Genomic DNA, 14,369 nt, shown 5'->3' with positions numbered 1-14,369 from the left:
ACATGGTGAGGCTGATTAGTTATTAACAGAAGATACCACGCTCCTCTATCTCTCCTCTTATTCTGATAAAACCATAATTCTCTCTGAAAAAATGCAGTGATAACCCTCTGCCTGGTAAGAGAAAGGGCTGCTCTCAGTTTTTCAGTCTCTATTTCCACACCTTCCAGACATAGTACACATATTTTCATACCAATTTTGGGAACATCTAACCAGAGAAATCAACAGAGAACAAACAGATATGTTCTAAGCTATTCCAATTGCTCCCATTTCAGAAACAAAAATTCCAGCATTTGATGCTAAGTTCACAAGGGTAGTTCTTGCTAACCAGGAAATGGCCACTAGTGATGTCTCGGTTAACACAGTTATATATATGAATACAAATGTAAAAAAATATAGCTATGGATGGGGATATTACTAAGACACTCGATGTCATTAGATTGGATTAAATGCCTGACATCAAAGAATTTGAGAATTTTGTCATAAACCAAGGCTTGTGTCCCAGTTCAGTTAAGCCATGTCACAGGAGTCAGGATTTATCTGACCAAGACTGAAGTCGATGATGGCAGCCRCAGAGAATGAAAAAAGATGGGCATTTCTAGTCACCAGTAGATCTCGAAGCATGTCAGATGAATTGATGCACTACTAATATTTTCCAGAAAGTAGAATTCACCTATGACTGAAGATTTTGAGACAAAACCATGAAAATCCAGTGCAGAGGTTTTAGTCAATCATTTTTAATGCTATTCTCATCTTAACTGAATCTCCATATTTTATTTCTATAATTAATTATTTTTAAATTAAAAAATAAAGAAGAGAAAGAAAGAAGCAAGCCTGCAGCATTTACTTTTGTAGGATTTTGTTTCTCAGACAACCTTCAGATGCAAGAGAAAAGTTCTGATCTGCCATTTTCTCTTGAGACTCTGGGAATTAATTACTTCAAAGTGTAATACTGTATATGACCTAAATTGAAGAGAGGAAACTTTCTCTTAATTTTGCAAGATCTGACTAATTTATAAGTACTGAAAACCCTTTTAAAGTTGTTGGAAACAAGGAGAAGAAACATAAGCACTTTCAACAAACTTATGATAAATCTACAGATACAGATAAATTTTGCTCTCCCCATGGGTCAGGTTAGAAGGAAAAATAAATACAGAGGTATAGAATTTTATAAAGAAATAAATGTTTTTATTGTAAAAGGCAGTCATGGACATTTCTGTAATAGTTTTTCCTTCCTGCGTATGACCTTTCTCCTTCAAGCATCATAAGATAGCACCTGGCAATATCTGAGTAACAGTAAAAGAAACATTATTTTATCAAGCATTTGTAAGAAAAGGTAGAATATATTTCCCTGCAAAATATATTCTAAAGTATTTTATTTCAACACTATCTTTTATTCATATATAACAACAATAAAGAAGGTAAGGTTTATTCTTTTTATTAAGATAACAGAAGAGTTTCATACCAAATAAAACGCCATTTAAATTCTTCTAACCCACACTTGATACCAGCTGCAGTTACTCATAGGAAGCATTTGCTGATCATATACTCTATTGTACCTAAGACAACTAGGGTCTCACACAGATTTAAATAGATTTTAACTAAAGATACTGCCCTAGGTAAAGNTAAGAACAAAATCATCATCTTAAATACTAGTAATATACCTAATATCTTACCCTTTCCCTGATAAGTTTCCTGGTCAATAATTAGATTCTATTAAAAATTATAAAGGGTTTTCTTCTAAGGAGACAATCCCTCTTCCTGGATTTGTGGAGATCTTTTCCTGTACAGGTCTAACAATTATGATACAATTAGCTGGATTAACAAAGAATGAATTCTTTATATCTATCTAGTGACATGTGGAATGAATAAAACATAGGTAACAACTAAATTTCTATAATTTTTTAATAAATAGAACTTTGCTTTAAAAATGTGCTCTTAATTTTAAATTATACAATAAACTATTCTGTATTAAGTAAAATACCTTAAAATATAAAATAATATTAAAAAATTACATGTTTGCTGCCAACATCTGAAAACAAGTCAGGTCACTAGCAAGAAACCAATTGACTTATCCACCGGAACGAAAGATTCTCTTGAAATGGCAAAATATGTTTTGACTTCTGGCCTTTTCTGACAGTGTTTGCAACCTTTTTTGATTTAACCTCTTGGTGATGTACAAAACTGAGGAACTGTATTCACAATATAAAGAATTGAATAATTTTTCCTCTTTARTGGGTGAGGCTGCAAGAGACTGAGACCTCAGAGACTTAAAACCCTTGAGCATCCGATGATATCAACAAATAAAATAGCTAACCACAGATAACATTTCCTTTACTGAATAATTTATTTCTAAAGCCAAAYTCACTTTTCTTTCTAACCTGCTCACACTTTTAATGTAGCTCTATTGAACTGCTCAAAACAAAAACCATTTGACTTGAATTCAGGGTAAAACAAGTGCAACAGAAAATAATATAGAAGACAGTTCTTAAAAAATGCTTTGTCTTAAACATTTTGGTCAGTTTGCAGGACTGCTGCCATGTCTTCTCAACCTTTTTTTCTGACTTTGATACATATATTTTATTCAGGTACTATTTGTGAATAAGAAAAACTATTTGTTTTTCCTGTCATTGCCACCCATTATATCAAATGTCAAGTTTCATGCAAATACCAATATAATGTCACTTCTGTTGCCTAGTCAATTCTAATTGTGTAAATTTAACAAAAATTAAWTTTTYTTTAAATAAGTGTGTTTTGAGGCAGTCTAACCAATCCCAATTTTCAAGCAAAGATGGTTAAAAATAAAATATCCTATTCCTAATACACAAATTAAACTACTTTAAATGCAAATGCAAAAATGCAAATGCAAAAATTAACTACTTTAAATGCAAAAACCCCAAACCCAAACCAAACCAAGCTCTCACAAAAAAAAAAAAAAAAGTCTATTGTGAAGTAGCACATAGCACTTCAGTCTTCTGAACTAAGAACAAATTATTCTTTTTTCTATCAATGATGGATTAAATCATAGAAATTAACTATGTCACAACAGCAAATACTACATCAGGATATTGAGTAACACAAAATATTTTTTTCTTTGTATGGTAGACAATAGACATATGAACCAAAATCACAAACCCTGCCTCACACACTGTTATAAATTAAAGCAATTTATAATATACATACATGCACACATCAAAGCTTAAGAAAAGCCACATTAACATAGTGATAGTTCAAGTTGATATAATAAGTATTTAACATAATGCTCCCAAAACAGCATATGGCAAACTTAGGCCACCTTATTACTGAATTAGGAAGTTAACTATTCTGGGTTTTGTAAACTGGATGCATTCTAAATTGCTTATGCTTTTTATGAATCATCTTTTTACCCAGTGAGATTTTACAAAATTATACCAAGGACATTTTCATCAGATTAATTTTTTWAATTCTTTTACATTCTGTGTTCACAGCACACTGCATGCAAATAAATGGGGAAATGTACATGCACACTTAGCTAAAGTCACATTCAGATAATACTCTCTTTTTCAAGAAATGACAAAAAAACCCATATTCCTACCTTACAGAGTATCTATTGAAACAAACAAACAAAACAAAACAAAACAAATCAGGCCCAAAATATATAGTAGTTTCTTTGGCAGAAAAATTGGTTTCCTTCAAGAGAAACACAGCACAGCACATTAACTAACAGGCATAAAATAATTCACATACAATATAAAAGTTTACATACCATCGGGAGGGCAAGAAAAAAAGCGAGAAAGGAAGGCAAAAGAACAGGAAAATATATAGGGAAAGGGAATACTAAAAAAAAACTACTTTATACTTCATGTGGTATGCAATATTTTAAAAATAGGCCTGATTTTAATTTTATGGACCTAATATTTTAGCAAAATAACCACAAACCAAAAGCATTTTCAGATTTTCCTATACCATTCCCTTCTCCTGACTGTTTGGTTTTTTCAATTGTGTCATTTTATTTTATAATAATTAAAGATAATAATTAGTAGTAAAAGTGGGAGATTTTCTAGAAAAATGTAGGCAGGAAATTAAAATTTTAAAGGTATCATCAGGTCTGATCTCCATGTAACCTGAGGCGTATACTTATTTATCAACAATAACATCACATTTAGTTCTTGAAGTGCATTACATTAAATAAGAACACCCAAACAGGTTAGGAGATGATGTTAATATTACCTTTGTAAAATGAGTGGGCAAAGCTCTGCTCAGGAATTAACTTGGCAAGGAATCCATGGTTCAAACTTGGGTGAGGGATAGATGGTATGACCACAACTGTGGAGAAAATCATGGAATCAAATGTGAGCCAGCTAATATTCATGTGTGGCCTGGTCCACTGTGGATCCATGACAGATATCCTATCTCATTGAAACATGCAAATATGGCATTATCAACAAAAAAAGGCATTTTTAAAAGAAAAAAAAAAAAAGTTCTGTATCAAGAGATAGGAAACAGCATACCTATTATTTGGGCACTTCAAGAGTAACATTTATGGGGAAAAAGAGACATAGATAGATAGATAGATAGATAGATAGATAGATAGATAGACAGACAGACAGACAGACAGATAGATAGATAGATAGATAGATAGATAGATAGATAGATAGAAGCAAATAGGCAAGACAATCATGGATGAAAGTAGCAGTTTCTTAGTTCAGAACCATAACATTTAATCAGCAAGGCACAAAAAATAATGATTTCTCTTAACTGGCTATGTTCATGTAGTATTTTCAAAATGGGAAGCCTACAAGCACATTGACTTTAGAAAATTAAGTAAACRTTGCAAATTAAAACTTCACGATGACTCATAAAATAATGACTAAATGTAAACATGATGGAAATTAGAAGAAAAAATCTATGAGGAATGAAAATTAGCAACTGCATCAATGAAGAAAGCAATTAAAGACCAATACAAAACAAAAACATACAGAAAAAGTTTCATGGACAAATTTACCTATTGTTTTCAACTCGTTTAACAAAGAAGGTACAGTCATAATCAATCCAATCAGACTTGGAAAGTACTGGACTGACAGTGCCAAATATTTGAAACAAAGTGGGGTAAGGTTTACATCCCTCATTTCTAATAGCTTCTGAGAGCTAACAGACTCCCTGCCTTTCAGGATGAAGAACACATACAGTAAAACCACTACTACTAATAGAAATCTCAAATAGTTCAGCCAAAGAAGGCAACAGCAATGTTTCCTTTTCATTATAYTGCTACCATAGGCTTTTAAATGCAGGCACAAATACAGCAGAACTCCATGAAGGTACTCAGTCCTCCACTATTACCCTTTCCCAAACTTCCTCATTCARACAAAAGGAGCTCACATGGGCAAGCATCTGCTTGTTTGCTGTTTACTCATTTCATGGTATAGATCCTTACATATAATAGATTCAATAAGATTCTTGGTGAACTATCTTGTACTTAACAACTTTGACTCCACCAGGAACCCAGGTGTTTGTTTCTTTTTTTTTTTTTAATTACTTCCAAATTAAAGAAAAATAAAGACATTAAAAATATACAAATGAAAATCAGTAATACCCTATAAGCAAATATAGAGAATATCTGAAATAGGCCAGTGTATTTTAAAACCTCAAATTGTATTACAGGAAAAAAGTAGAATGTAATTTTCTACTAGGATATTGAGCTGCTCTCTAAAAGTACTTTGTAGCAAAATAAAAACAGTTCTAAAAAAAAAAAATCAAATAACATTTGAAGAAAACAAGTTTACCTGTACTAGTTGGTGAATTTATTTCTTGTCTGATATTTCTACCTGCCTGGCTCCCAGACCTTGCAGTTTCTCGCTGTGGTTCCAGGATGTCGCGGTACTTGGAGACCATCAGGACGGAGATGAAATAGACTACTGCCAAAGCGAGGAACTGTGCTTGTTTGCTGTCATCCTGCATCAGGGAGAAACACATCTAGAATATTGAGTATTTCCATAAAATTCTTGCACAAGATCATCACAAGACTTAATAAATAATGCCAGTCTGAAATGCTGCTTCTGTCAGTGTAGCAGCAAATGGATAAAGTAAAAAGCTGAGTAGATTTTCAGTGGAGTCCTACACACACAGAGCACACATTGAGTACTGAATTTTGAAAGTAATTCGGCAACTACAAATCTCTGGGTCTGTGGAATCAATGGACTTTTCAAAACAGAGGCCTGACTCTACTCTGAGAGTGCTTGAAAGGCTTCCTGGCAGCAAGGGCAACTGCCTTTGGCTGCCCCAAAGATGAGATTTTGAAGGCCCCTGACACAAGGAGGTAAAGGGTACCATTGCTGAGAGAGAAATCCAAGCTCACTGATGTTTCTCTAGCTGACACTGGATGCATAAGCAGCCATAACAGCTTCTGGTAATGTGTAAAAGGAGGGAGAATGTACTACTGTTTTTCTTCCAGCAGTAAATTCCAGCTCAAACATTCCAATTTCTCCTTCCATGGGACTGTCAGCAGCAATCCTAGGTTTCAAGTACTGATTTAAGTGAAAGCCAGGACATCTCTAACTTTGCTGTCTTCTTTTCTTTTCATCCTACATAATCTGCTGCTCAGGGGCAACTTCCATCTATTGTTTAGATAATATCCTGATTGAGAGTTAGTTGCTGCAGTTCAACTGAAATGTCTTTTATTTTTATTATTATTATCGTGTAAAATTTAACACAGTAGAATTCAGACATTAGTTTCTATCTACTCCTATGGTGGTTTCATCTTTTCTCAATTCAACAAGTATGTACTTTGTATTACAAATTCCGTGCTTGCTTTCCATGTTTTTCAGGTGTTATTTAACCTGGCTGCATGTTTTTCCAAATCTTAAAATAACTGGAAATTCTCTTATTGATTTCTTTCATGGAAGTTCCAGAAACATGCTTTCTTCGATTATTTTCTCCATTAGTTAAGAAAAGAATAGGCTCTCTTAAGAAAACAGAAGATTGTTATTTTGAACTCAGGCTGGGGAAGTTTAAATGTAACATACATATTTGCAGGTATACAGTCATAATTCCCATTGTGCTGCATTCAAAAGCAAGCACACTGTGGTGCAGTTTTTTGCTAAAAACCATTGCAGAAAAAGCTGAAAAACATTTTTATATATTTTTACATACATAAGTATGTTTAGCAGAAGTGAGAATTGTGTTTACAAATCAATTTGCTGCATTTCTGTAACTTGTATATTAATTCTTCCTCCCACCCTGGTCRGACAAATAGTTGAACCTTTTAGTAACACAATTTTGATCAATATAAATCATAACTGATTTATCTGGGCTGCATTTATTTGGTTAGCATAAGATTAGGTCTGTGAGTTAAACACAGTTAACTGCTAATCTCAAATAGTTTAATCAATATAATTTTAAAGTGCACAAGGTGGCTGGTAGTTACAAAGCCACAAGCAGATGGCTTGCAGATAATAGATGAAGTATGATTCATGAAGGAGATTTTTAATTCAGGTATACAATCAAAGTATCTTTCAAAACATAAGTGATGATTTTGCAGAAGAAAGAATTACAGCACATATTACTCACCACATCACGAAAAACAACTGCTCGGAGACGATTAATATCAACATCCTGAAGAAGTCTATCAGGGTCCTTTATGGGAGAAAGATTTCCAGGGACATTTTCAAGGGGAGTCTAAAAATAAAAAGTAGTGAGATTTTTTGTCCCCTTAAAATATCAAAGCATTTCTGTTAGAACCTTAATTTGACATAATTTTTTAGATATTACATTAATCTTAGATTATATGTTACTACCAACATGCTTGCCACATAATACTCAGACAAGGGCTCTAGAAATGAAGTCATGTTTTGAATTATTGTTTTAATAGTAACTATTTAGACATAAATTTTTACATCTACCCAATAGCTYCGAACAACTATCCCTCTAGACAGTTCAGATAATAATTTGCACATAAAAGTTTGTTTCAGATTACAGTTGCTTCATAGCAAAACAATAAAGGATTTCTAATATGCCTGCTACATTTAAAAATGCTGAAAAGAAATATATAAGAGAAATTATATTTATTTTACTGAGACTTATTACAGGCTACTTATAAAATGACTACTATTAAAAAAWCAGAGTAGTATGCTTTCTTTAAAAACCAAAATGCATTAAAATTGAGGCCTTTTATAAATGTCTCCTTATACTGATTTTCTTTGCATTGCATGTGATAATATTGAAAAATGTAACGTCTTTGTTAAATTTAATAAAATAAAATTGTGAAAGGAGCAACTTTGTAAAGGCTATTTCCAAAAGTCTTCAGAGAAGAAAAACACCAAATTTAGTAATGTAAATATAATAGCAAAAAAGAACGGATCTTTTACATAATGCAATGTCTTATGTTTTAGTTATGGGCTCTGTCAAACTTTTCCGGTTTTTAATTTCTAGATTCCCAAAGTCTTAAARCTGTGAACAAGTTAAAAAAAAAATAATAAATGACACTGGGAAAAATAAGCTGTCACTGAATATTCAAGAAAATTTCTCCTAAGAGCAGATAGTAAATACTGGTATTTCAAATAAGCCTCCTAACACACATTTACCATAAACCAATTAATAGGGAAACCCCAAGCTTTTGCCAAATATTTGATATAGCAGTTRCAATTATTTTGTGGTCCTAAAAAGCAGTGGTTCACACTTGTCATTGCTATTGGTTCCTGAAGACTCAGTTACCTTGGTTGCTGCTGATGCAGTTACACCCTGAAGAACATCTTGAGTTTTACCTCCAATTAATGATGTCTTGTTTACTCTCTCTCTTTGCCTTTGCCGGCATTCTAAGCAGTTCCTCACAGCCACACAACAAACTAAAAGAAAAAATGAAGATGCCACAAATTAGAATATTTTCTCAGTATTATATTTAGAACATCAATTAGCCCTCTTTAATAGTAGGCAGTAATTGAAAATTTGGTTAAAAAATTGGTAATTGAGAATAACCCACAAGTTTTATACCTGGAGCAGTAAAATTATCAGTAACATAATAAGTAGTATGAACAATAACAGGAAATAATCTGAATAAAAAATTATTCATCATTTGAGACATGAAAAAGTGTGTGGAACATAACATTAACCAAACAGCATCATGCCAGATGACAGCAAAAGTTTAATGTTCATAAGGATAAAGTGATTTTGTTTGCATCCAATAGTTTAATTATCCATARAGTTTTTAATTTACCACACTAATTGTAACAGTATGTAGCAAATGGTAAATAGTGAAGATAACTGGCATGCTGTTGCAAAATATATTGAGGTTTACATTGTCCACACAAGTATCCCACTGTTTTTATCTTACACAGCCTATAGAGTCCTACAAATCTATGGAGACTTTGATAAGAAAACCTGCAACATGGAGGTCGTAAAGCAGCTTTAAGAAAAAAAAATCTGTTTACTGACTTGAATATTTTTACTCTCCCTGAATATCAACAACTTGAAATACATAAGGAAGAACATTTCCAGACATGTCTTTCTTAGGACTAAATTGAATTGGCCTTAAAAACATATTAAATCAATAATAAATGGGATTTTTATTTTGTCACATCTAACTCTACCTACAAGGTCCTTTCCTACATGTGTCACTATTTGATCCATTGCAACTCATTGATCTGTAAGTAACTATTTAATACATCCTGTCTGCTGACTTACCAAGCCTCAGGCACTGTCGCATTAGACCTCCAGAAGACATGTTTTTTTCAGCTTCAATCTCACTAAAATTTAGAGAACTGGCAAATACTAGTACATCAACCATTGCCATCAGACGGCTGAGAAACRTTACTGCTGTCTCTGCTGACATTCCTTGTGTCACTTCAATATTTTCCAATTCAGTCTTTAAAAGGAGATAATTGAATTAAACAATTTGAACACAACTGAAATATAAAGACAGCACATACACACAGAAATCTAAATTGTTATGCTTCATGATAGACTGAGAAGTTATTTTGAAGTCTCATATTGACACCTTTAACATAAGCAGTGAGTGAATTTCAAAGTAAGACAGCATGAAGAGTGAGAAAACTATTTACATTTACATGCTGTAATAGATGAGAAAATCTCTAATATAAATGAGAAAGTCATAAGCAACTACATAAAGACAAAGTATGGGCAGATAGTAAAACAATGCATGGTCTAAAAGGGTGCTACATATTCTTATATTCTTCCACAGGCTATGCAAACAGGTAACAGATGAAAGGAATTACTCTGTGTATAGCTTTTACTTTTTTATATTCCTTTAGATAAACAAGTAAATGTGAGGAGTGGAGTGGGAAAAAACAGACARTTTTGCACTCTGTTTCCATGAATCRATTTTCCCTGGAATGTTTGCAGCATATAGAATCCTGACAGAGTCCAATTCTCCAATTACATTTGCTACCTCACAGTAACAACAGAGGGAAAGTAAAAATGTGACAAGTGACATGTTGTGCAGTTCACATGTCCCAGAGAGTGGCTGTTTCTTTCCTAATGTAGTGGGAACTCGCCTTAGTGGGAATCTCTTTAGTGGGAATCTGCAGAAAATTTCTGAATGAGGCCAACATTTCTGAAAGCTAAAATGTTTTTTCTCCAAGAAGACACTTAGATGTCCARTCACGTTTTCAAATGCTTTCAGGTATTTAACAGTGCAGATAAGTGAGGAAACAGTCAGCTTAATTTAAAAAAAAAAATCCGTTTAAACACTTTTACCTCTGTAGCTAGGCAAATTGAAGATAGGAATGTGTGGTATTTGTCTGTGTCCAGATTTATATGCCTAAATACTATTTTAAAATTTTTTACAGGTGGCTGATTCTTATTGATTGTCAATATTTCCAAATACAAGCCTTTCTGAGCACACAGTTTAGTCCCTTTGAAAAGTACTATCATGGTGCTTCTCTTCTCTACTTTTATTAATTTGCTTAGAAATATTTATAAAAAAATATATTTTGTGCTCTTAAGGCCATTTCCTTCCAAAGAAAATAACTACAGAAAACCAAAAATACCTTTATTTCCATACTCCTAAAACATGATTAGACTCACTCATGGCTTACATTTTAGGATACTTTTACATACAAAATTATAAAAGTGCAAACTGTGCCAAAGTATTAAGAAAACAACTGTTTTGAAAGATGAAAGATACAAAGTGGCATGCGTCACCATGATAGATAGCCCTTCATTTAATTTCTATTAAGGTTGTAGCATGTCGATTACATGAGTGATTTGGGAAGGGCTGTCATCTGTCTGAACTGCCCAATAATATCACAAAAATAGTRAAATGACAACTGTCTGAAGAAAGATTTTCAGCTTATCTCCTATCTTTTTTAGCCAGGGCTCCCCTGTTCAGTTTGTGTTGTGTTCCTACTTTTTTGAAAAATAAATTGCTGGGTTTTTTACAACAGACTGGAAGAAGATTTTTTGAAAGCACTCACCCAAGGAAAATATATTTGCAAAAATCTATAGCCATAACAGTCTGCTAGAAAAACGYGTATGTGGTTAGAGAAACTTGAACTTTGAACTGATGCTTGAAATAACATCAGGCTTGGCTGCAGCCGAATGACTGTCTGATGTTGATTTTTATCAATTTTCAACTGTACTGTGCCAATCACAGTCTTGAACCTCTCAGAATATCTACTGCTTTTATATTTTTGCAAGTTATGTAGTAAATTCACTTAATATAACACTTTAATGCATTTTAGCAAGATTTTAGCAAACTTTGAATTAAAAAGTATTTTTTTACAAGTTTCCCTACAATTCTGCTAGATGGACAGAAAAAAATGACCAGTAGTTTTTTTACACAAACTTACCACCCACTTCTACCCATTAAATACAGCACATTGATATTGTAAGAGTTTTTAAAATGTGTTCTATTATTGATCAAGCTGTCTTCTAGTATCACAAATATTTCAGATAGGGGTATCTCAAAAACTCATTGAAAAGTAAACAGATCACCAATCCATGACTACTCAGTGTAATTTAAAAGCAGTAGTACCTCTCCCATACAATGAACATGTTCAGGACATAAAGAGTTTCTCCACTGACAACTGCATTTATAACTTAAATTAGCTCACAGACTGGACATTCAGTCCAGGAGCTAAGAGCAAGCACCATACTTGACAATGCATTAAATTACTCAGGGGAAATGTGGTAGGAAAAGTTAATTATTACACCTAATATATTCCTATTCACATCCTACTGCATGATGTAGGAAAACAACAGCAATAATAATAATAGTTTAAAAAAAAAAAAAGGCAGAACATTAAATAATCAAAAATGAGGTATTTTGGAAAATGCAAAAAACTGAAACTTACAGCAGCAATACTAACCTTAGAACCCTGGACATGCAACAGACAAAACAGACAACAGATCACAACAACAAAAGAAAAATAAAGTTATTTAAGTTAACTAAAATTACAAGGTAAATTGAAACAAATTAGTAACTTGGAATTATACATTTGTTTAATTTATATTTAGAACAGCAAAACATTTAAGCTCAGCATGAATATTTCAAAATAAAGACTTGTCAAAGATAGCTATGCACAAGGAAAACTTTAAATCTTGTATTATTACAGAGTTAATGTAAATACTGATTCTTGCAAACCAATGTACATGTTTTATGTAGTACATAGAGTAATTTAATGAAGCAATGTAAAACAAAGTAATGTTTTAAATGATTACAGATGAACATTTCAAAACAAGCCATTCAACTGAAATGTAATAAAGTAGTAAATCCTTTTATGAGGAGGCAAGCATTAAAATTCTTAGAAAAACAAATATTAATTACAAGAAGCAATCTGGTTCTTCACGCACAATACTCTTCCCTTGGATGCACCACAAGATAGCTCATTATTATAGTAAATTTGAGTATAATTCCTTCAACCTAAACTGTTATGACAATGTTTTTGAACCACAGGAAAAAAATCAAGATTTACTAAGCCACTCAGACTGAGTTGGACTTCAAATTTCAGTGTTCAGAATTAAATGTCTGTTGAATTTTTATGATTTAGTTTTAGGAAGATGCACTTTCTCTATTATCACAGTGGGCCAGGAACTAATTCTTAAGTTTTCACTGGTTCTGTTTTAAAGATAGAAAGAAACTTCAGAGTGTGTCAGTTGTCATTGTTATAATTTAAACAGTGGAAAAGTGTAATCTAAAAAAAAAAAAGAAAAGCTAAAATGAAATTTTTCCTTTCCTCTCAGGACAGAAAATACCATGTTCAGTCAGTTTCTAAATGCATCTTTGTCTTTTCGTAGTTGGATGCACCTCGAGAATTAACCTCTGGCTATTATCTCTCAATTACTGGCTGAGAATTTTCATATCAATTTTACCACTTTTGATTCTCAGAATTGTTATAGACCCCATAGCAACCGTGGAATCAGGAGGCCTGAACATGATAATTCTTACACTGTACACCAGTCATACATCTCAGCTTTTAATCCACAGACCTAGTAAGGCCATCATTAAATATTTAATGGAGTTTTGCAGAGCATTTATACAACAACAGCAGCCCTCAGATAACGATTTGAGAGCTRATGTTTTGAAATCTGCAAGTAAGAAGCTGAATTATAGACTTCTTAGAACAAGTGGAAAATCAAACTGATTGCAAGGGGTCTGAAAATTTGCTCTGAGCTGTCATATATATATAAACTCCTCAAACTGTTCTCACCTTGCTCAGTGTCAAGTCCTTGTCACAGCTGCTATCCTTGTAGCAAGCAGTGATTACTTCCAATTGCTAGCTTGTACACAAACTGTTTTATCTGTAAACCAGCTTCTATTAACAGAAAGCATCTTCTGAAAACCCTTTCCCTTACAGATCCTATTTTTCACACTTCCACAACATCTTAATAATGCCTTCCTCATGGCTGCAATTATTTTTAGAAAGCCTCAAAGACCTCCCCCACAGAGAGGACAAAATAAAAGGTAATCAATATTTCATATTTTATGACTTCTCCCTAATTGTAGCAGTTATTTAATATTGCCAACTCAATAAACTAGACATCAGAATCAAAAGTGGAATGTGCCCCAGATTACATTGCAAACCAACAAAACTGCTCATATTTTTGTAAATATTTGCTTCAATTTCAAGTTGTTTCATACAAATGACAACACTTGAAAAAAGCCAGCCTTTGAAGCAAGTCCATGTACAGATCCTGGGACAGATGTAGTGCAGAATTGAAATTCAGAGAAATATTAAAAATTGTGGGAATAGATCATTGTGAATTACAGTGAACTTTCCCCTGTATGCCATACATATAACCTACTCTGCATTCTTGAGTTACTCACAGATTTGTAAGTGGCTTGTTTACACAAGAAATGTGCTTTTCTTTCCTTTTTTTTCCCCCTATTTATATTTAAAGTTTTCTATCTGGATCATCCAAGCCTGGATTTAAAAAAAAAA

The 14,369-nt window shown here is 32.9% G+C and overlaps 1 protein-coding gene across 1 annotated transcript in view; it reads right to left on the bottom strand.

The window, feature by feature from the left end:
- The window catches only part of LOC130576884 (neurobeachin), a 205,026-nt gene that overhangs the window by 28,831 nt on the left and 161,826 nt on the right, over window positions 1-14,369 (bottom strand). The window contains exons 25-30 of the mRNA XM_057371857.1: window positions 12,297-12,305; window positions 9,652-9,832; window positions 8,686-8,816; window positions 7,543-7,650; window positions 5,760-5,928; window positions 4,207-4,302 (exon numbers count right to left, since the gene is read on the bottom strand). Of these exons, the coding sequence (XP_057227840.1) occupies window positions 4,207-4,302; window positions 5,760-5,928; window positions 7,543-7,650; window positions 8,686-8,816; window positions 9,652-9,832; window positions 12,297-12,305 (694 nt within the window). The remainder of the gene's footprint in view (window positions 1-4,206; window positions 4,303-5,759; window positions 5,929-7,542; window positions 7,651-8,685; window positions 8,817-9,651; window positions 9,833-12,296; window positions 12,306-14,369) is intronic.

This window comes from Malurus melanocephalus, unplaced genomic scaffold (assembly GCF_030028575.1).
Source record: "Malurus melanocephalus ecotype Western Australia unplaced genomic scaffold, MMel_1.1 scaffold_160, whole genome shotgun sequence".
NCBI lineage: Eukaryota > Metazoa > Chordata > Aves > Passeriformes > Maluridae > Malurus > Malurus melanocephalus.
This window is presented reverse-complemented; position numbering and strand designations above follow the sequence as displayed.